General features: G+C 42.4%; 1 protein-coding gene across 1 annotated transcript; it reads left to right on the plus strand.

Annotated features, from left to right (window-relative positions):
* Positions 1–8,543: 8,543 nt before the first annotated feature.
* Positions 8,544–19,428, plus strand: NMS (neuromedin S). The gene is made up of 10 exons (XM_061431321.1): positions 8,544–8,693; positions 11,102–11,157; positions 11,468–11,506; positions 13,432–13,455; positions 13,553–13,606; positions 15,564–15,638; positions 17,039–17,074; positions 17,670–17,711; positions 18,780–18,814; positions 19,326–19,428. Exons 1-10 carry the CDS (start codon positions 8,558–8,560, stop codon positions 19,426–19,428), a joined length of 600 nt encoding a protein of 199 aa, XP_061287305.1. The 5' UTR covers positions 8,544–8,557.
* Positions 19,429–21,892: the final 2,464 nt, after the last annotated feature.

Genomic DNA, 21,892 nt, shown 5'->3' on the forward strand with positions numbered 1-21,892 from the left:
AATATAGCAGTGTGTACATGTCGATTTCAAACTCCCTATCTCTTGCCACCACCCTTCCTCCTACCATAAGTTCCTTCTCTAAGTCTGTGAGTTTATTTCTGCTTTGTAAATAAGTTCATTTATATCATTTTTTAAGACTCCACATCTAAGTGATATGTGTTTGTCTTTTTCTGACTTACTTCACTTAATATGATAATCTCTACGTCTACCCATGTCACTGGAAATGGCATTATTTTATTCTTTTATATGGCTGAGTAATATTCCATTGTATATACATATGTGTGTGTATATCACATCATCTTTATCCATTCATCTATTGATCGACATTTATGTTGCTTCTGTATCTAGCTGTCTTCACTGTTTAGACATTTGCTCTGATGGCACAAAAGGAATGGTGGGTAAAACTGATGATACATAGCATGAATCCAGGCAGTGGTACAAAGCTGAGTTGTTAGTCATTGTGTTCATCACCATCATGCAACTGCAGTAAAAACAAACATACAAACAAAAAGTGCCACTGGAGAGCGAAGCAGCTCTCCTTTTGGGGATGCTATGGTAAGTGCACAGGAGCACTCCTAGGTATGGTGATTGTCTGGAACCAAAGCTCTGGGGCCATGATTTGCAGTTGAGAACACTGAGCTGCTTTTTTTCATCGAACACCATTTTTACTTGAAGGAAGAACTGCCAGACAAACTATCATTTCACAGGCTTGAGGATTTGGCACGCATTTTCTCTGAAATGAATGAAATGAACCTGTCACTTCAAGGAAAATAACTAATAGTATTTGTTGCCAATGACAAAATTCAGGCTTTCAAGTGAAAATTCAAACTTTGGGAAAACCTGTATCTGCCACTATGAGTTTGACAGCCTCCCAATACTTGAAGATTTTTCTGATGAAATCAGTGGTGATGTTGATGGCCATTATTATTATTTTTGTACTGTAGACTAATAGACCAGTTATGGCACAATAGGAAATGTATATTTGGCCTTTCCCCTGGTTCTTGACAGAGATTCTAAGACCTTTGAAATTTCTCAAATAATAGGGGTGATAAAGCATCTTTTTTTCTAATATATGGCCTTTGCTCTTCGTTCTTGACACAAATATCTTAAATCCTTTGAAGTTTCCTGGTTGATTGTTGTTGTTGAGTCGCTAAGTCATGTCCAACTCTTTGCTACCCCGTGCACTACAGTATGCCAGGCTCCCTTGTCCTTCATTATCTCCTGAAGTGTGCTCAGATTCATGTCCATTGAGTTGGTGATATTATTTAACCATCTCATCCTCTGCTGCCTTCTTCCCCTTTTGCCTTCAGTCTTTCCCAGCATCAGGGTCTTTCCCAGCATCAGGGTCTTTTCCAGTGATTTGGCCCTTCAGATGAAGTGGCCAAAGTATTGGAGCTTCAGCTTCAGCATCAGTCCTTCCAATAAATATTCAGGGTTTATTTCCTTTAGGATTGACTGCAGTGTTCTTGCCTGGAGAATCCCAGGGATGGGGGAGCCTGGTAGACTGCCATCTATGGGGTCATACAGAGTCAGACACGACTGAAGCGACTTAGCAGTAGCAGCAGCAGCAGCAGCAGTGGGAGTAGCTTTGTTAAACCTGTGGAGTCTGATGGTAACTCTGGGTGGCATCAGAATAGAATTGTAGAACATTCAATTGGTGTCTGGAGAATCTAAGAGTTAGTGGTTGGAAAACACGCCAAGGCTGATGAATTTTAATGTAAGAGAACAAAAAGTCATTGATAGGAACTTGAGTTCTATGTTGTACCAAACTTTAAGAAACTACCACTTGCTGAATTGGGGTGTAGTATTAAAGGAAATGGAGAAGGCGATGGCACCCCACTCCAGTACTCTTGCCTGGAAAACCCCATGGATGAAGGAGCCTGGTGGGCTGCAGTCCATGGGGTCACTAAGAGTCGGACATGACTGAGTGACTTCACTTTCACTTTTCAGTTTCAGGCATTGGAGAAGGAAATGGCAACCCACTCCAGTATTGTTGCCTAGAGAATCCCAGGGACGGCGGAGCCTGGTGGGTTGCCATCTATGGGGTCAACAGAGTCAGACACGACTGAAGCTACTTAGCAGCAGCAGCATTAAAGGAAAATGCCAAAAAATATCTAAAAAGATGATTGAACTACTTCCTCCTTTTCTACTTATCTGCATGAGGAAGGATTTTCTTCATATTCTTTGGCCAAAATAACATTGCAACAGGTTGACTGCAGCAGTATATGAACCCAGTTGTCTTCTATTAAGTACTATGTTAAAGAGATTTGCAAAAAGGAGACACCTATATGCAGGTCAGGAAGCAACAGTTAGAACTGGACATGGAACAACTGACTGGTTCCAAATAGGAAAAGGAGTACATCAAAGCTGTATATTGTCACCCTGCTTATTTAACTTATATACAGAGTACATCATGTGAACCGCTGGCCTGGATGAAGCACAAGCTGGAATCAAGATTGCTGGGAGAAATATCAATAACCTCAGATATGCAGATGACACCACCTTTATGCCAGAAAGTGAAGAGGAACTAAAGAGCCTCTTGATGAAAGTGAAAGAGGAGAGTGAAAAAGTTGGCTTAAAGCTCAACATTCAGAAAATGAAGATCATGGCATTTGGTCCCACCACTTCATGGGAAATAGATGGGGAAACAGTGGAAACAGTGTCAGACTTTATTTGGGGGGGGGGGCTCCAAAATCACTGCAGATGGTGACTGCAGCCATGAAATTAAAAGACATTTACTCCTTGGAAGGAAAGTTATGACCAACCTATATAGCATATTAAACAGCAGAGACATTACTTTGCCAACAAAGGTCCATCTAGTCAAGGCTATGGTGTTTCCAGTGGTCACGTATGGATGTGAGAGTTGGACTGTGAAGAAAGCTGAGCACCGAAGAAATTGATGCTTTTGAACTGTGGTGTTGGAGAAGACTCTTGAGAGTCCCTTGGACTGCAAGGAGATCCAACCAGTCCATCCTAAAGGAGATCAGTCCTGGGATTTCTTTGGAAGGAATGATGCTAAAGCTGAAACTCCAGTACTTTGGCCACCTCATGTGAAGAGTTGACTCACTGGAAAAGACTCTGATGCTGGGAGGGATTCGGGGCAGGAGGAGAAGGGGACGACAGAGGATGAGACGGTTGGATGGCATCACTGACTCGATGGACGTGAGTTTGAGTGAGCTCCGGGAGTTGGTGATGGACAGGGAGGCCTGGCGTGCTGCAATTCATGGAGTCTCGAAGAGTCGGACACGACTGAGTGACTGAACTGAACTGAACTGAAACAATGCTAAAGTTTTCTTTTGGAAAATGCAGTCATTTTTCCTTAAAAATATGTTACTATGGTAACATACAATGCTAATATCATTATTTTCAAATCAATTAATAAGAAAATGTTTTAAATTGGTCAGTTTCAATTACTAATACTGTCTGTGTGTATGCAAGTGTGTGAAGTTGCTTCAGTCATGTCCGACTCTGTGCGACCCTATGGAGCCTGCCAGGCTCCTCTGTCCTTGGGATTCTCTAGGCAAGAATACTGGAGTGGGTTGCTATTTCCTTTACAGTTCAGGTTGACAAAAGCTCTTTGTATTTCTTGATCATTTTAAGAGTACAAATGGATCCTTGGACCAAAATGTTTGAGAACTGCCATTCTAAAAGAAACCCTCATTCTTAAGAGAAAAGCATACCTCTTACCCTCCATAGTCGCCAGGTGTGCATCATTCAAGTGAAGGCTGGAGGAATGCCAGAATTTAACCATTGGCCAAAACCTATTTCTATCTGTTTGAACCAAACTAGTGGAATAATCAAATAGATACATTTGGAGAAAACTAGATGCCTCTTACAGGGGGTATGGGTTATATGGAGACCCATCATCCTGTAAGAGTAGGAATTTGCCAGTTCCTCTAAAGCATTCTGTGGTATGGAGATTTCATAAATTTCTCTCCAGTTCTTCATTTTTGGCAGGCATGTACGGACCTGGAGTTCTTCAGTGCTGGGTGCCAGAAGTTGACATTGCTTTCTTTCTTGCCTCTTTCCCACTCCTAACTATGGCACAGAGAGGCCCCTGCATTCCCCATGTTAGCCAGGGCAGGAGACTGTTCTCACGTTACTGCCCTCCTCTTTCTGACCTCAGTATATACAGTGGACACCAGCCCCTAATGGACACCAGCCCCTCGCGGGCTTCCTTAGAGTTTCTTTAAAATAAAGTGGGTTTGGGGCTTCCCTGGTGGCTCAGTAGTAAAGAATCCGCCTGCCAATGCAAGAGATGTGTGTTCTATCTCTGGGTGGGGAAGATCCCTTGGAGGAGGAAATGGCAACCCGCTCCAGTATTCTTACCTGGGAAATCCCAAGGACAGAGGAGCTGGTGGGCTACAGTCCACAGGGTCACAAAGACTTGGACACAACTGAATGACCAAAGACGTACCACGAACACAACCCGAAGCCTTTTTAAACGGATTCAGGACCTAGATGTATACCTTCTGATAAGTATAGTGGTGTCAGATATCATGGCTGGGTAGTTGTAACTGCAATAATTCTGTGGCTGTCTCACAGTAGAAAACTGAGTCACTCCATGAACTTTTCAAAAAGAAAATTACTCAGATGAGAAGAGAAGGAATAAATATGTAGTTCCAGCCCTGTTTTACTTCCAGTGAACCAATTGCTTTCTCCGTAGTGTCCCTATGCCTCAGTGCTCCCATGGTATCATGATGGATAATAAAAACACAGACTCCTGCAGAGGAGCACCGCTCCATGGTATTAAAATATGGCCTTGGGATGAAAAGAAATGAGCTTGTGACATCTGACTAATAGGGAGATGAAGCGCTATGAGAATTATTCATAGTGGGTCATAAAATGGAAAGGTTAGGATGCCCACGGAGCAGGGCAGCCAGCAGTGCTCGGGGGCTGTTTGCATTCTGCTTCTCGAAATGACAAATTCTAGTCATCTGAGCCTTCTCGAAACTTCCCATCCACTAGGCTTGGTTAGGTTAGTGCACACATGATTTTTTTACACACGCGGGTGGCTGTGCACAGATCATGCAGATGCTAGCAGCTACGATGGAGCCAGACCGGGGCACAGATCACTTGAGACATTCCATGTGGTTTCCAGGGAGTCCTGTATTATCTGTTTATTTTTGGTATAAGATTTGTCTTTGTACTTTTACAGAATCAATATAACAATATCTTTGTGTGTCCTGAATCCAAAATGGGCTGTGAATGAGCTACTAAGTAAACAAAAGAAATCATCTACTTAAAAATTTTTAAAATTTACTTTATGTATTAGTTTTTGGGGGGATAGAGGTTTCCTTGATGGCTCAGATAGTAAAGAATCTCCCTGCAATGTGGGAGACCCAGATTCAATCCCTGGGTCAGGAAGATCCCCTGGAGGAGTGAATGACTTCCCACTTCAGTATTCTTGCCCAGAGAATCCCACGGATGGAGAAACCTGGTGGGCTGCAGTCCATGGGGTTGCAAAGAGTCGGACATGACTGAAATGACTTCAGTTCAGTCTCTCAGTCATGTCCGACTCTTTGCGACCCCATGAACCGCAGCACGCCAGGCCTTCCTGTCCATCACCAACTCCCGGAGTCCACCCAAACCCATGTCCATTGAGTCAGTGACACCATCCAACCATCTCATCCTCTGCTGTGCCTTCTCCTCCTGCCGTCAATCTTTCCCCGCATCAGGGTCTTTTCCAATGAGTCAGCTTTTCACATCAGGTGGCCAAAGTATTGGAGTTTCAGCTTCAACATCAGTCCTTCCAATGAACACCCAGGACTGATCTCCTTTAGGATAGACTGATTGGATCTCCTTGCAGTCCAAGGGACTCTCAAGAGTCTATTCCAACATCACAGTTCAAAAGCATCAATTCTTCGGCGCTCAGCTTTCTTCACAGTCCAACTCTCACATCCATACGTGACTACTGGAAAAACCATAGCCTTGACTAGACAGATCTTTATTGGCAAAATAATGTCTCTGCTTTTTCATAGGCTGTCTAGGTTAGTCATAACTTTCCTTCCAAGGAGCAAGCGTCTTTTAATTTCATTGCTGCACTCACCATCTGCAGTGACTTTGCAGATGACTTAGCGTGCACTTATTTTTTTGGTTGCACTTGCAGGCTTTCTCTAGTTTTGGTGAGCAAGGACTATTCTCTAGTTGCTGTGTGTGGGATTTTCGTTGTGGTGGCTTTTCTTGTTGCAGAGCACAGGCTGTAGGGCATGGGGGCTCATTTGCTGCTTGGCATGTGAGATTTTACTGGACCGTGGATCGAATCTGTGTCCCCTATATTGCAAGGCAGATTCTTAACCACTAGACCACCAAGGAAGTCTCAGAAATCATCTACGTTTGTTTGAACTGAGGTTCTCAACCTGTGGCCCCTGAACCCATAGGAAGAGCATCTCAAACTCAGAGGGCAGCAGGGGCCCATGAGAAGCGGGTTTTCAGTGTCGAGTCCTATGTGCCACAGCTGGCAATCCTGATTCTCAGGGTCCAGAACAGGGCCCATGAACCTGCATTTTTCATGCGCACCCTGGGTGTTTCTGAAGCATATGGTCTGGGGGCTGCCTTCAGAGGAATCCTCTCCCGAGGGTGGGCGGGTGGGCGTGGTGAGGATTCATGAAAAAGACTGTAGAAGACATAGAAAACAAAGTGTGGTTACCACAGGGGAAAAGGTGGGGATAAATTGGGAATTTGAAATTAACAGATATAAAGTACTGTATAGAAAAGAGATAAACAAGGTCCTACTATATAGCACGGGGAACTATATTCAATATCCAGTGATAAATCACAATGGAAAAAAAAGGAATAAGAACATACACACACACACACACACATATATATATGTATATATAACTGAATCACTCTGTTGCATACCTGAAGCACTGTAAACCAACTATACTTCAATTAAAAAAATAAAATAAATGGATAACAAATTGTGCTAGGTCCACATAAAGGAATGGTGGTGGTTTAGTCACTAAGTTGTGTCTGACTGTTTGTGTCCCCGTGGACTGTAGACTGCCAGACTCCTCTGCCATGAGATTTCCCAGGCAAGAATACTGGAGTGGGTCACCATTTCCTTCTCACAACATAAAGGAATACTGTTCAGCAGTAAAAAGGAATGAACCCCTGATACACGCAACAACATAACGCTAAACAGAAGTCAGACGCAAATAGTATGTGAAGTATGATTCCATTTCTGTGAAATTCTAGATTGGATAGAACTAATTTACAGTGACTGACAGATCAGCGGTTTCCTAGGGCTTGGACTTGGTGTGGGGACCCACTGCAAAGTCATATCAGGAAAATTTTGGGGGTGATGAAAATGTTTCAGATTTTGATTTTAATGCTGGCTATTTGGGTGTGTTTAGTTGCTCAAAATTCCTGGAAGGATACATTTAATATGGGTGCGTTTTATTATATGTAAATTTTAACTTGATAAAGATAAAGGGTAATGATATTAGCATTGTATGTTACCATAGTAACATATTTTTAAGGGGAAATGACTGCATTTTCCAAAAGAAAACTTTAGCATTGTTTCAGTTCAGTTCAGTTCAGTTCAGTCACTCAGTCATGTCCGACTCTTCGAGACTCCATGAATTGCAGCACGCCAGGCCCCCCGTCCATTACCAACTCCCGGAGCTCACTCAAACTCACGTCCATCGAGTCAGTGATGCCATCCAACCGTCTCATCCTCTGTCGTCCCCTTCTCCTGCTGCCCCGAATCCCTCCCAGCATCACAGTGACATGTACCTTGAGTCCAAATCCCTGGTTTGCATCCTTGATGGCTTAGTGATCTTGGCAAGTTCCTTACTCTTTCCCAGCCTCAATTTCTCCATTCATAAAATTAGGAAAGAAACACATTCCTAATGGGTTTCCTGCAAGACTGCATAAAATAACCTATATGATATTCTAAATGAAATCTCAATAGATGAAGTAATTTTGCTATTATTATTAAACACTGTCATAATTTCTTTAATACTGATTTAATTTGAAATACTTTACTTGTTCATAGAAATGAATCTGGAGAAACCTTAAGAAGTCTAATTTCCAACCATACTTAATTTTTGAAAAACCCTAATTGAACTTCTGAGTTACTTGTAAGGTTATATCCAGGACTACAAATTTTGTTCACAGATGCACCAAAGATTATAAAACATCCTTTGTTAGTGGTGGAAAATAAACAGCTTCTTACAAAATAAGACTTCATCCTTCAAGAGTTTATAGATTTATGCCCAGTGCTTTGATTTTAAAAAAAGAGAAAAAGCCTTTTTTTTTTTTGAGTCAGAAATGTTTCTCAAACCACTATAGAATAGCAATTATGACTCTCCACTTTTTATTTTTATTGCTGGTTTGAAAAGATGACTCTACAATGCCTACAATACACCAGGAAGATATTATTCTACAAATAAAGGCCCAGCATGACATTTATGAGAAAGCCATTCCTCCTGCGCAAAGCTGATTTGTGCTCAGCCCATGCGTTCCAAGGCATTGCAAATAAAGGTACCTTCTCCACCCGGCTGGTCAGACACAAGGTGAAGGGTTGTCTGTGACGGTGGAATTTCAGGAAATGCTCAGCTCCTGTCCCAGCAGAACACATCTGTGGCCAGCAAAAAGAATCTGGACTTTGAAGATGAAATATCTTGCCCAGTTCCCATCCATCTTGGCCATCTATTGCTTCTGTCTGCTACAAATTCCTTCCTCAGGTAAGGGGGCCCCCTTCCAGGAGACCCCAGCTGGTCTGAGCTCTAAGGAAGACTGGGACAGACCTTGATCCTTCAAGGCACTTCTGGAAGGAGTCTAGCTTGATTTCCTCACCCACCCTCTAGAAATGGCTTCCATCAGAGAGGAGGGACAAAGCTAGATGTCACAGCCTTTTAGGAGGTTACTTTCCCATGTGGAACTGCCTTTAAACAGCTCTTGCCCTGGGGCTGGCCCCAGGATGTGCCACTGAAACTGTGAGGAATATGAGTCAGGGGGCAACTCCAACATGTTAGTCATATGTGGTAATATGTGACCATATATAGAACTTCAGAGTTCTATATGCGGTCTTAGAACTCTGAAGACATGAGAGCAGAGATGGTAATAATTCTGAGCTTACAGTCCCAAAGACTGAAGATTGAGGGACCGTTGGAGAGGGGCAGTGTAGAAGTGAACACAGGAAAAAGGAATCTTTTCATAGTCTTTCCTCTGGATTGGACAAGGATGTTGGGAGGGGTGGTGGTGGGGAAGTGGGGTGGGGGCAGTGTCCCAAGAAGCTCCTGTCTTCCAAGGCTTGGGCGCTGTCCGAGGTGCTGACGGGACTCGGGCGGTCGCATCAACAACTGAGAATCAGTGCGTTTGTAGGGAACAGAGGTTAGGCATGGGGTTCGTAGTCAAAATTTCTTACCCATCTCCAGGTAACTCGCTATATGATACAGGAAGTAGTGGAAGCTCCTGTTGGAAACATAGTTATTTCAAAATTTTAGATTTTTCCATTAGAATTTTGGTTTAAGGAGTAGAATATCTGTGAAAACATATTTGACCAGAAAATACACTTCAAATAGCATATTTGTTTTTCCGTGTTCTGCGGTGTAATCACAAAGCTTGGGTGTTGCAAGGAACCATGGAATTTATCTAGTTTAGCCTCTCAAAAGAGCAGGGATCACCTCTATGGTTTCCTTATTTGATTACTTTCAGTGACACTCAGCTCACTACCAGACCAAGTCAGCCAGTATCTGCCTCCCCTGGTTTCCAAAAGCATCTTATTAATATTACAATGTCTTATTACCTTTTATTTACCTGCTTACATATTTATATCCACCTCCCTCTTTTTAAAATTTAATTTTCTGTTCCCTGAGGATGGGGTCCTTATGATCTTTATCATCGTATTGTTAACACAGAAACTCTTAATAAATCCTTAGGGGATTGTTTTGAATTACTTTGCATTTTTGAATACCTCCAGTCATCAAAAACTTTTTTACATCAAGCTGCAATATGATCACATGTACTTTCTAACCATTAGCCTTAGTTCTGCCCTTTGGGGATATACAGAATAAGACTAATATTTCTTATGACAGTTCTCAAAATAGTTGGAGGCAGTTAACACACGCTTCATAATTTTTCTCTTGGTGAAGGAAACCTACACTCAGTTCCATCAGCTCACCACATATCCTATCATTTCAGGTAGGACTATTACCTTTCAAGGTTGGGACAGTGTTATTTGCATATAGTATTATTTTCTTGGCTTATAGCCAGATGGCAGAGAGCAGAATATCACTGAATATTAAAAAATAAAATATTACTTTTCAGCCAGATATTTCCTGTTTCAGATTTTAAAAATTTGAATTGGGCATCTCATATTTATCCCATTTAATTTCATCTTGTTAGTTTTGATCTATCCTGCAGCTGATTCTTTCAGTTGCAGTATTAACTATTTTTTCAAGTGTTGTGTTGTATGCAAATGAGATGTAGACTTCATTTAGGTCAGATAAAAATCGACAGGCAGAGGGTTCAGGTACATGCCAGTAGCAACTTTCCCCATAATCCTACCCCTGAAGTGTCTGATGAGGCAGAGAGACAAATGGCCATATTTCTTTAAAGTTTCAGGACCAACTCTGTTGCACAATGACTGCATTTTATTAATATAATTAGGAGAAAGATAAAAAATGAAGTAGAAGTGTATTGTAGTGGTAAATACAAAGTTTTGAGGAGGTTGCTTTTGAAATTCATTTTTATTGGAGTGTAGCTGATTTACAGTGTTGTGTTAGTTTCTGCTGTACAGCAAAGTGAATCGGCTGTATGTAGACGTATTTCTCCTCTTATTGACACCAATTCTTGATATCCTGTCCCTACACATGCCATGTAAATACAAATTGAGCTATCACCTAGGTGCTTTTTCTCTTCTTTCCTAACTTGCTAACTCTTGGTAAATATGAAAAACCATGCAATTTTAAGTTAATTTTGGCACAAGCCTGAGATTTGCTAGTGGTAGGTAGAAGTGTGTTTTCTTTGTCAGTCCTTTTAACAACACCATATTAATAGAATCACTGTATGTTTTTCATGGTAAAGATTGAAAAGTTGATGCTACTACCTCTTCTGTCCTAATGGAGGTTTTTATGATTTCTCACAATAGGATTTCCTCGACCTTTAGCTGATGCTTCAGATGGCCTGGATATTGTGAAGTTTGAGGTACATCATTGTTCAGTAATGTGAGATTTTTATTTAGTCTTAACCTTGAAAATATCATGTGGACAATGTTCACTTAAAATTATTTTCAGATCAAACTATTTTCAGATCAGATTCTTGGCTACAGCAGAAACACATTGTTGTCATTTTCATGGCCTCATTTAAATTATCTTGGGAGCTGTGTTGAAATTCATGGCCGCTGTGGGAGAAGATAATGCAAGGTTCATAAAGGAAACAATTTTAGAATTTAATTTTAATTCTATTGATTAAGGAATTTGTACTTATCTTTGATTTGTTTTCCTCATTTTTTTAGCAGATGGCATATTGGGCAAGTCTTTCTAGACAACCTAAGGTAAAAAAAAATTGATGTACGTAAGATAATTCTTACAGTGCACCCGTTTATGCTGTAATCAATATCTGTAAATAAGCACTCTTTTGTAACCTACAGAATTCTGTGTGTATGCATTGTGTGTATAAAAATACAGTTTTAGGAAATAACAAGTGAATCTCCTAAATAGAAATGACCATAAAATATTGGTAGTTCATCTGCATTCTTACAATTATCATAGTTGTATATACATATCATATACATAATCACATGCTGAGCTGTGCTTAGTCGCTCAGTCATGTCCTACTTTGTGACCCCATGGACTGTAGCCCGCCAGGCTCCTCTGTCCATGGGATTCTCTAGGCAAGAATACTGGAGTGGGTTGCCATCCCCTCCTCCAGGGGATCATTCCAACCCAGGAATCAAACCCAGGTCTCCCACATTGCAGGTAGATTTTTTACCATCTGAGCCACCAAGGAAGCTGAAGAATACTGGAGTGGGTAGCCTATCCCTTCTCCCGGGGATCTTCCCGACCCAGGAATTGAACCAGGGTCTCCTGCATTGCAGGTGGATTCTTCACCAGCTGAGCTGCCTGGGAAGCCCACATAATCACATATACACATATAATTGCATACTATGCGGGGTTACAGTACTGATCCAAATGGACAGAATTACTTGCTTTCATGGAACTTATATTCTAGTTGGGGAAACAGTCTACAAGATAGATAACTAAAATTTTAAAAAACATTTTTTTCTCTAAAAAGAAAAAAATAAAGCAAGGAAAGTGCATATGATCTTGAGGGTTGGCGTTCATCACCTAGAAAATCATCTTCAAATTTTTTTTTTACTTGGAAAGTAATGGTATAAAGTTGATAAACATGGTAACAAAAATATTGTTTACCTGATATGTGTCCAGAACATGCACACACACACACACACATACACCACACATACGCAACACACACACACTTCTTGAACAGATGCTCACAAAGAGACCAGGAGTTGTAAAAGTAGTAAATACTTCTGGCTGATTTAGAAATGGTGATGGTAAGGAAGTAGAGAGTTAATGTGCATTGAGCCTCTGCTGTTCATAGTTTAGGTTCGTTTGTGTGTGTGTGTCCATATGCATGTGTGTATGTGTACATGCATAGCACAGATAGAAAGAGAGAATTATGTAAGTATTGGTTACTGAAGAAACTCTCCACAAAGTTTGTAGGAAGATCTACGCACAGCAACAAAATCAAAGTGTTTCTGACAGCTTTCATTTCTGTCTTGATTGAAGTTTGAGCTGATTCAACAATGTTTATAAATGAGATGAGATCAGTCAGTATTATAAATGAAATGAGACCAATAGTAACCAGATATTTGCAGGATCATTCACAGTACATCTTCGAGTAGGATATGCTGCCGGTACAGCTTTTCCTGGGCTGTCATTCATGCAGACAGAACAAAGTGATGCTCTAACAAGGATTTACAAATTAAAAGCTGGGTTTTCTGAAAACAAAAAAAACAAAAAAACAGTGAAGATTCATGTAGAGAGATTTTAGCAGGGGAAATTGGGCTATATGAACCAACCCTCAAAACACTGAATTCTAGCATATGCCCAGGAGCAAATTAAAAGTTGCAACCATTATTTTATCCCACCTCTTAGTCAGATGGCCATCTGGGAATTGATTAGGGTATTGCTTCAACGAATTATAGAGTGTTTTCCCTGAAGATCGAGAGGGTAAAATAAGATTAAGTTTTAAGGTAATGTTATTGCTGGCAAATTTCCTTTTTGCAAGATTCCACATCAACTACAGCCTTATTAAGGTGGTAAAATGATTTCCTTTTAGACTGCCAATGTATTTCGTAATATTCAGGTAAGTCAAGAAGGTATCTGCTGTAATTTCTACTGGAAACCTGCCCTAGTAAAATTATATGTGACATCCTCACTATTCTCTTTTCAGGATAATCAAGACATATACAAAAGGGTGAGTACTACCAGCCCAGCAACAAAGTATGCAATTACTACACTTTTGGCAAGTGACACTTAGAATTAAAATCAATCTTTTTTCCCCTCTTATTTAGTTTTTATTTCACTACTCCAGAACTCAGGAGCCGGCGCATCCAGTTAAAACAGGGGTCAGTATTTTATCATAATCATCTTTCTGTAAAAGTCACTTTCCTCTGCCTGCCTTTGTCCCTTCTCATTTAATATAGGCAGATAGGGACTTCCCTGGTGGTCTTGTGGTTAAGACGTCGCCTATCAATGTAGGGGGTGCAGGTTCGACCCCTGGTCAGGGAACTATGATCCCACGTGCCTCGGGGCCAAAAAACCCAAAACCCAAAACAGAAGCAATACTGTAACAAATTCAATAAAGACTTTAAAAAATGGTTCACATCAAAAAAATCTTTAATATATGCAGATAAATAGAAAAGCAGGGGACTTACACTCTTGGTGCTTTTTTCCGAGGACTACAAGGATCATTTCTCTCCCTCTGTGAGGAAGGGGCCAGGGAGGTCGACAGATCTGAAAAGCTAGAGAACACATTACAGAGCAGGAAAAACTAGCGAGAAATCACTTTTTATTATGCAGTTAAACACAGGGACAAGAAGAGCCTGGTAAAGACTGAACTCTGTTTACATTGCTCATTATTACCTTTTGTTTCTAAATTTTGGAAAACTACTTTGTTAAGTGTAAAGTGCCATATTCCCAACAGTAATCCATGGATGTCTTCTGTCACTGCCACAGTGTAATATGTGCTGTGGGAATTAAAAGCACCACCTCTAGTTTTCTTATTATAAATTTGAATTATCCTCAGGGAGAGATTGTTGAATTTCTACAGGGTATGATTTGGAGAATACTGGGAAGATCATAGAATAGAATTTTTACTAGAATTTCAATGCAGTCACAGTGATTGAAATTATACTATTAGAAAGTTGCTTATTTAATCAAGACTTTCCAAGTCTTCAGGAAGATCCTTAAAAACAAGCACACAAACAAACATACAAATACCAAGCAAAATGTTTTTTTCCTCAAAGGCAAAGACTCAAGAGTAGTATAGATTCAGTCATGGGGATCAGGTAAAGAGGGGATATCGTCAAGACAGGCCATGGGCGCTGCACGTGGAGCAATGTCAGTAGTGGAAGGGGGCTTCCCTGCAGTCCAGTGGTTAAGACTTTGCCTTCCAATGCAAGGGGTGCAAGTTCAATCCCTGGATGGGGAGCTAAGATCCTACATGCCTCACAGCCAAAAAACCAAAGCATAAGACAGGAGCAATATTGTAACAAATTCAATAAGGACTTTAAAAATGGTTCACATCAAAAAATCTTTAAGAAATAAAAATGGGAGGGAAAAGATACATTCCACGCCTATGATGCAAGTTAACTTTTGTTGTTGTTGTTCAGTCACTACGTCGTGTCTGACTCTTCTCTTTTGCGACCCCATGGTCTGTAGGCTCCTCTGTCCACGGGACTTCCCAGGCAAGAGTACTGGAATGGGTTGCCATTTTCTTCTTCAGGGGATCTTCCCAACCCAGAGGTCAAACCCATGTCTCCTGCATTGACAGGTGGATTCTTTACCACTGTGCCACCAGGGAAATAAAAATTAAGTTTTACTTTGAGCCAAAATACCTGGGGAGAATTCACAGGACTAGATAAGGTAGGGTGTGTATGTCTGAGTGTGTGCTGGGCAGTCACAGAAGAGACGTTCAGGGAAATAAGATGCATTGGGTGGTGGTGATGAATGGCACCTTTTACCCTTGTCCCCTAGAGGAGGGGAGCACACCCGGAGAGCAGAGAGCATCTTCACAGAGATGCTTCTGTGAGATGAAGTGTTCCACTCTAGGACAAATGCTTGGGGTTAACACAGATACAAGTCTGATTTCCCCTAAGGGAATGTTTTTAAGTGATGTGTTGGAATGAAATGTGTGAGCCAGGCAAGCGATTCTTTATTGATATCATAAAACTTCAGGCTTAGGCTTGGAAACAGATTTTACTCTGAAAATTAAACCCATTTGTAAGAGGGTGAGCAGACAGGATTGCGCATAGCCCTGGGCTCTGTCCTGGCACCATCTGACCCTCACCGCCTCTTTGCCAGTTTCCTCCCGTGCACCCTCTAATGCGTCTGGCAGCCAAGCTTGCTGATCGAAGGATGAAGACGTTTTGGCGGCGCGTATGTACCTTTTCCTTCCACCATACTGTTAATACCGCTAAAAGTTCACTTCGCTGTGATGAATGCCTTTTGTCGCCTTGGGTGGTGCTCGCTGGCATTTCCTCCTTGTACAAGCTTCACACCGTGGCTGCAGGGCTGGGGTGGGGGAGGGGCTGTGGTCCAGCTTCCTGACCATCTTCTCCTCATCGGTGATCTTCATCCTTTTCCATTTTAGTTTTTGTGCCATTTTTTTCACTTTCTCTGCCCCTTCTTATTCTTCCTCATTACATAGACACCTGCCCTGGTCATACACACTGCTTCCCATTGTCCCACCTGCTCCTTTATTCTTATCTCAGAGATTTGTTTCTTTTTTAATATTTTTAATTATTTATATTTGGCTGCTCTGGGTCTTAGGTGCAACATCAGAGCTTTGTTTCTTAAAAAAAAACTCTAATACTAACACAATGTTGTAAATCAGCTATGTACTAATATTAAATAAAAATTAAATTTTAAAAATGAATCATTTTGATTAAAATTTTTTAAAGTTTAGCTATGACTGGTTTCAGTAATGGGCTTCCCAGGTGGCACTAGTGGTAAAGAAGCCACCTGCCAATGCAGAAGACGCAAGAGACATGGGTTTGATCCCTGGGTCGGGAAGATTCCCTGGAGAAGGGAATGGCAACCCACTCCAGTATTTTTCCCTGGAGAATCCCATGGACAGAGGAATCTGGTGGGCTATAGTCCATAGAGTCGCAAAGAGTCAGACATGACTGAAGCGTCTTAGCATTGCATTGCAGTTTCAGTAATAGCTGAACCTGTTGAAAAAGGTCCATCAAGGTTTTGTTGCATGACACCAAAACAAAGAAACACAATTTTTGGACGATGTGAGTCCAAGTAAGATGACCAACTCATTGCAGTTGGCCCAGAACATGCTTAGATTTAGCTCTGAAAATGCCAAGACCCCAGAAAATTGCTCACTTCCTGAGAAGCCAGTTGGTCACCCCGAGCACAGGCCATCACATTGTATCTGCTCAGATGCTGACAGCAGGCTTCCAGCTTGAGTCAGCCTCCACTACGGGCCAGATTTACTGGCAAAGATGAGCTGAAAAAACTGAAATCATTTACCCTTGAAAAATATGCCTAAGCCAGGAGTCAATTTCAAGTGGAAGCTGTTGGGAAGAACAAGCAAGTTTAACATTGTCCTAGACCTTAAGGCAACTCAAGAAAACATCCTCACCTTCCAGAATATGAAATTGTAATTGTCTCCAAGGCTAGCTGTCTCCTTGAATGACTTTTTTTGCATCTGACTTCTGGTTATCTTAGAATGGAACCAGGGAGGGGCCAGGTCACAGCACCACTGCAAGCCAGGGAGCAGGGGGTGAGTTTCCTATGAAATGAACCCGGTCCTCATTCCTTTACAGGATTCCAGGGCCACTGCAGCAGATTTTACCAAAAAGGTAGGTAAACCTTACCGTGAATGCCACCCCCAAAAAGAAAGATCTGCATCTCCTAGAGATGGGGGAATGCTTGCAGGCTCTTTGGACCACTTCTGCAAAGAACTGGCCTCATACTATGCTCTGGAATTCTCTGAGGCTGAGCATCTAACTTGGGGTTTCCCTGGGCTTGTCCTGGAGCAGAAAGGAACCAAGGAGCCATGCCCCTGGATGGTAGTATTTTGTGTCAGTTCTTACAGATGAGTCACGTGGGGCCATCTGCTCCTGGAGATATGTGTTCTGGCTCAGGGGCCCACAGGCCAGTTGTGCAAATCTAGGGAGGGATCCTGCAGGTGTCATGAGCCCCATGTATCAATACCTGTGCTTTTTTAAGTTGACCATGAACCATAAGAACCTGGGACCTTGTTAAAATTCAAATGGCTGGGCCCCAACCCCAGAGAATCAGTGGGCACCTGAGGTTTTGCATTTCTAACAAGTTCCTGGGTGTCGTTGATGTTTTGTGTCTGGGGACCACACTTTGAAAACTACTGCCATAGACATCTTTGAAAGACCTTTGGCACAGCCTGACTGGGTAACAGTTTGTGTTTTTATCTTGCAGGATTACACTGCCACCTTGGGAAGACCGTTTTTCCTTTTCAGGGTAAAGCATGTTTCTTCTTTTCTTTTTTTCACCCTGATTCTGTTCTACCTCCCCCATTATGGAGTTATTACTGAATGAGCCCGGCCAGGGCCCCCTGGTGAGTCACTGAGGGAACTTTCTCCCCCTTAGGGCGTGAGTCATCATTTGGAAAGGCAAAGGTCCAGCGGGACACAGGCTGAGCACAGGAGGCTCCGGGAGGAGCTCAGGGGTGGGAGGCAGGAGCTACGTTGATGGACAGATGAGGGGACCAACCATAGCTGGAGTCCGTTTTCCCTAGCGTGAAGGTCCAGAAAACTTGGCCCTCTCCCGGGAATAGGAGTCTACTGGTCCTTCTCCCGATGGGACTCGAAGCCTCTTGCAAAAGTCACATATGGTCTTTTAGTTCTTGGTGTACCACTCACTAGCTGTTTCACCCCTTGGATCTTCAGTGTTTGCATCAGAAAAACGTGTGAGTCAGACTAAGCGTATGTTCCTCCATCTTCATTCTGTGGTCGCTGGTGCTAAGAGATGCTCTGCAAAGATCAAATACGGTCAAAACCACTGCACCTGACACCCCAGAGTTTACAGAGCACACTTCCATGTCCTCAGGAAACAAGCTCTTTAATGTGGCTCAATCATACATTTCCAAACTTACTTAACCACAGAAATTCTTCCCACCTCCCCGACACCCCAAGTACACCTTTTAAACCTGCATGCCCTGTTGGTGGTTGTTGTCTGGAAAGTGCTTGCAGAAACAGTTGGTCTGGGTGTCCATGGTGTCTTTAGGGTGAGAAATCTCATGATGAATGGTTTGGGGATGGTCCTGCCGTATAAACAGAGGCTGAGGGATGGAGTGGTGGGGTGGGGGACAGTGTCAGGGCTGTAGGAGCAGCAGGGGTCCCGGAGCACTGTCCAGAGGACCCACAGACCCACTACCAAGCTGAGCACCCAAGAAGCTGCTAACATCCCAGTTAGGAGAACAGAAACTTAGGGTCGTAGAGAAAGAGTCTGGAACCAAGAATCAGATTCCAGGCAGTGTGGTCTCAGCACTATAAGTGGCTCCTTTTTGTTTGTTTGTTTGTTTTCCAGCCAAGGAATGGAAGAAACCTTGACTTTGACACCTGGTAGGATTGTCCAAGGTCAGCCTCTCTGCAACTCTTCTCCAAATAAATGTTTTATGTCAGACATGGGGGAGTGACAGGCAGCCAGAGGGGTGATAGTTTCAAAAAGTGAGGACCATGTGGAACCCCTAAGGACCTCTGCTCCCTCCCTTTCATGCTCTCAGCATCACAGAGACCCCACTGCAGCCTGGCATTGTCCCAAATAAGGCAGTCTTTGCAGGTGCGCTGTCTCCAGCAGCCACTGTGAGGAGGCAGAAGCTTTTGTGACTTCTCACTGGGCCCTTGTGATGAGGCAAATCCACCTATCTGGGATGCTCGGTGGGGAGGAGTTTTCTACAGTGGGAGCATTTCTGACTATAGCCAAGCCAGACTATTCCCTCCATTCAGTTATGCTCAGAGACCCCGAGGTGAAATCTCCGGGGATTTCTCGGCTTCTGGCCTGTGATGGTGTTGGGGGAGTCTGAATGAAGGCAACTCTGGACCTTCTCTGTCTCTTACAATGATGTGGTTCCAGGAACATGAGGCTGCTGTCCTTCAGGGGCGCCCCAGCCTCCCAGCTGGAGCACAACCTGGACCAGCCAGCAGTGGCTGAGGCTCTGGCAGGCCAGAGTGTCTGAGAGCTCTGTCCAGATGCTGGGGAGCACACTACCCCAGCTGTACAGAGGGAGCTGGTCCCTGAGGCCATCCCCCTCATGCAGACCTAATGGCCTGATCAGTTACAGCAATAGCATATCTCATGAGTCCTGATTATGGGCCTTTATGCCATGTCAAGTGAGGCATTTTTAAATATGTTGTGTAATAACATGACCCTCTGCTTCATCTCCATTCCGATAATGATTCCATCTGACCTGTACATTTTTCCTTTTTCTTTTTAGAATTCAATGGCAAAAGGAGTCTGGATCAGGCAATCGAGCAATTGTTTTGAACAAACGTCAAATTTCTTTCTGTGAATACTATTTAAAGACGATTCTCTTGCTCTCTCTATTCACTAGAATATTCAATTATGTAAAAAAATAAAGTAGCATTGACCTGACATTTTCATTTCTTATTGGAAAATGTTGGGGGAGGGATTGGATATATTTTTAAAGTGTATGTGTGTTAGTTGCTCAGTCGTGTCCAACTCTTTGTGACCCCATGAACTGTAGCCAACCAGGCTCCTCTGCCCATGGGATTTTTTCAGGCAAGAATGCTGGAGTGAGTTGCCATTACCTTCTCCAGGGGAATTCTTCCTGACCCAGGAATCGAACTTGGGTCTCCTGCATTGCAGACAGATTCTTTACTGTCTGAGCCACCAGGAAAGCCTTAAGATACATATGTTTAAAATGTGCTGGATTTGGTATTATTTTAGTATGTCTTGACGACCTTGTTATTATTGAGAGTTGAGAGCACAGGCTTGGGAGTGTCTGGCTGGCTTCAGATCCTGACTCCACCTTTTAGTTGGAGGACTGTGGGTTGGTCACTTTCATGATAAAACAGGGCTGGTAATAAGAGCATCTTCACATCATTTTTGTGATGACTGAGTAGATAGTCCATATAAGGGGCTTAGAGTGGTGGTACCCAGTGAGCACTCAGGGGGTGTTGGCTCTAGTTACACTTTGGAGATGAGTTTTGTTATACAAATGGTTCCAAAGGGACTTGCCCTAATGACAGCTGCTCCTATATTGCTGACCAGGGGCTCAAAGTTACAGCATCAAGTTAACACATACTCACTCCAATATGATCCAATAATCCCACTTCTGGGCATTTGTTCTTGTTCAGTCACTCAGTCGTGTCCAACTCTTTGTGATCATATGGCATATATCCAGACAAAACTATAATCTGAAAAGATACGTGCACCTCTATGCTCATGGCAGCCCTATTTACAACAGCCAAGACATGGAGACAATCTAAATATCCACTGAGAGATGAATGGATGAAGAGGATGTTGTGTACATACACAAAGGAATATTACTCAGCCATAAAAATAACAATGAAATAATGCCACTTGCAGCAACATCGATAGACCTAGAAATTATTACACTAAGCGAAATAAGTCAGAAAGAGAAAGATAAGAACCATATGCTATCACTTATGTGTGAGATCTAAACTATGCCACAAATGAACTTGTCTATGAAACAGAAGCAGACTCACAGACATAGAGAAAGATTTGTGACTGCCAAGGCGTGGGAGAGGAACAGGCTGGGAGTTTGGGGTTAGCAAATGCAAACTATTCTATATAGAATGGCCTTCTCCAGTGCGTGAAAGTGAAAAGGGAAAGCGAAGTCGCTCAGTCATGTTCGACTCTTCCCGACCCCATGGACTGCAGCCTACCAGGCTCCTCCACCCATGGGATTTTCCAGGCAAGAGGACTGGAGTGGGGTGCCATTGCCTTCTCCAGATAAACCACAAGGACCTATTGTATAGCACAGAGAATTATATTCAATATCCTGTGATAAACCATAATGGAAAAGAATATGAAAAGAAGTATATATGTGTATAACTGAATCATTCTGCTGTACAGCAGAAATTAATACCACAATGATATGTCAATAAAATTAAAAAACAAACCAAAAAAACTCATAAAATCCCACAAAGCAACTCTAGACTCTTCAAGAAGCAGTGAGCATCTGGCCTTTACCTTCTCAGGCACCTCCTCTGTAAATGACATTCGAGGGGCCCCAGTGATACACGTCGTGAACATAAACTGCACTCAACCTTCTGTCTTTGAAGTCTCTCAAGCTTCTCATCATATTTAAGAGTCGTCCTTTTAAAATGTCATTTTGCCATCACACTTCTAGGATTCAGTTTTTAGTTTTTTTTATTTTATAATAAAGGTTATTTTCACTTTCATAAGCTTTTGCAATAAGTCTCAATCTTATTTTCTCCTAAAGAATATTTTAAGACCTATCTGTAGACCCTGCCACGCAGGATGAGTTGAGCAAGTCTACTTCCACGAGATGTTGAGCTGTGTCACTAAATGGCAGAGTCAGAATTCAAACCCAGGTTGAAACGACTCCAATACCTACAGCTCTTTACCATCACAAGCCACTTCCCAGAGACATGGAATTAGCCGTTGGGCGGGTCAAGACAGATGATTTTCCT

The sequence above is a fragment of the Bos javanicus genome, chromosome 11, assembly GCF_032452875.1.
Source record: "Bos javanicus breed banteng chromosome 11, ARS-OSU_banteng_1.0, whole genome shotgun sequence".
NCBI lineage: Eukaryota > Metazoa > Chordata > Mammalia > Artiodactyla > Bovidae > Bos > Bos javanicus.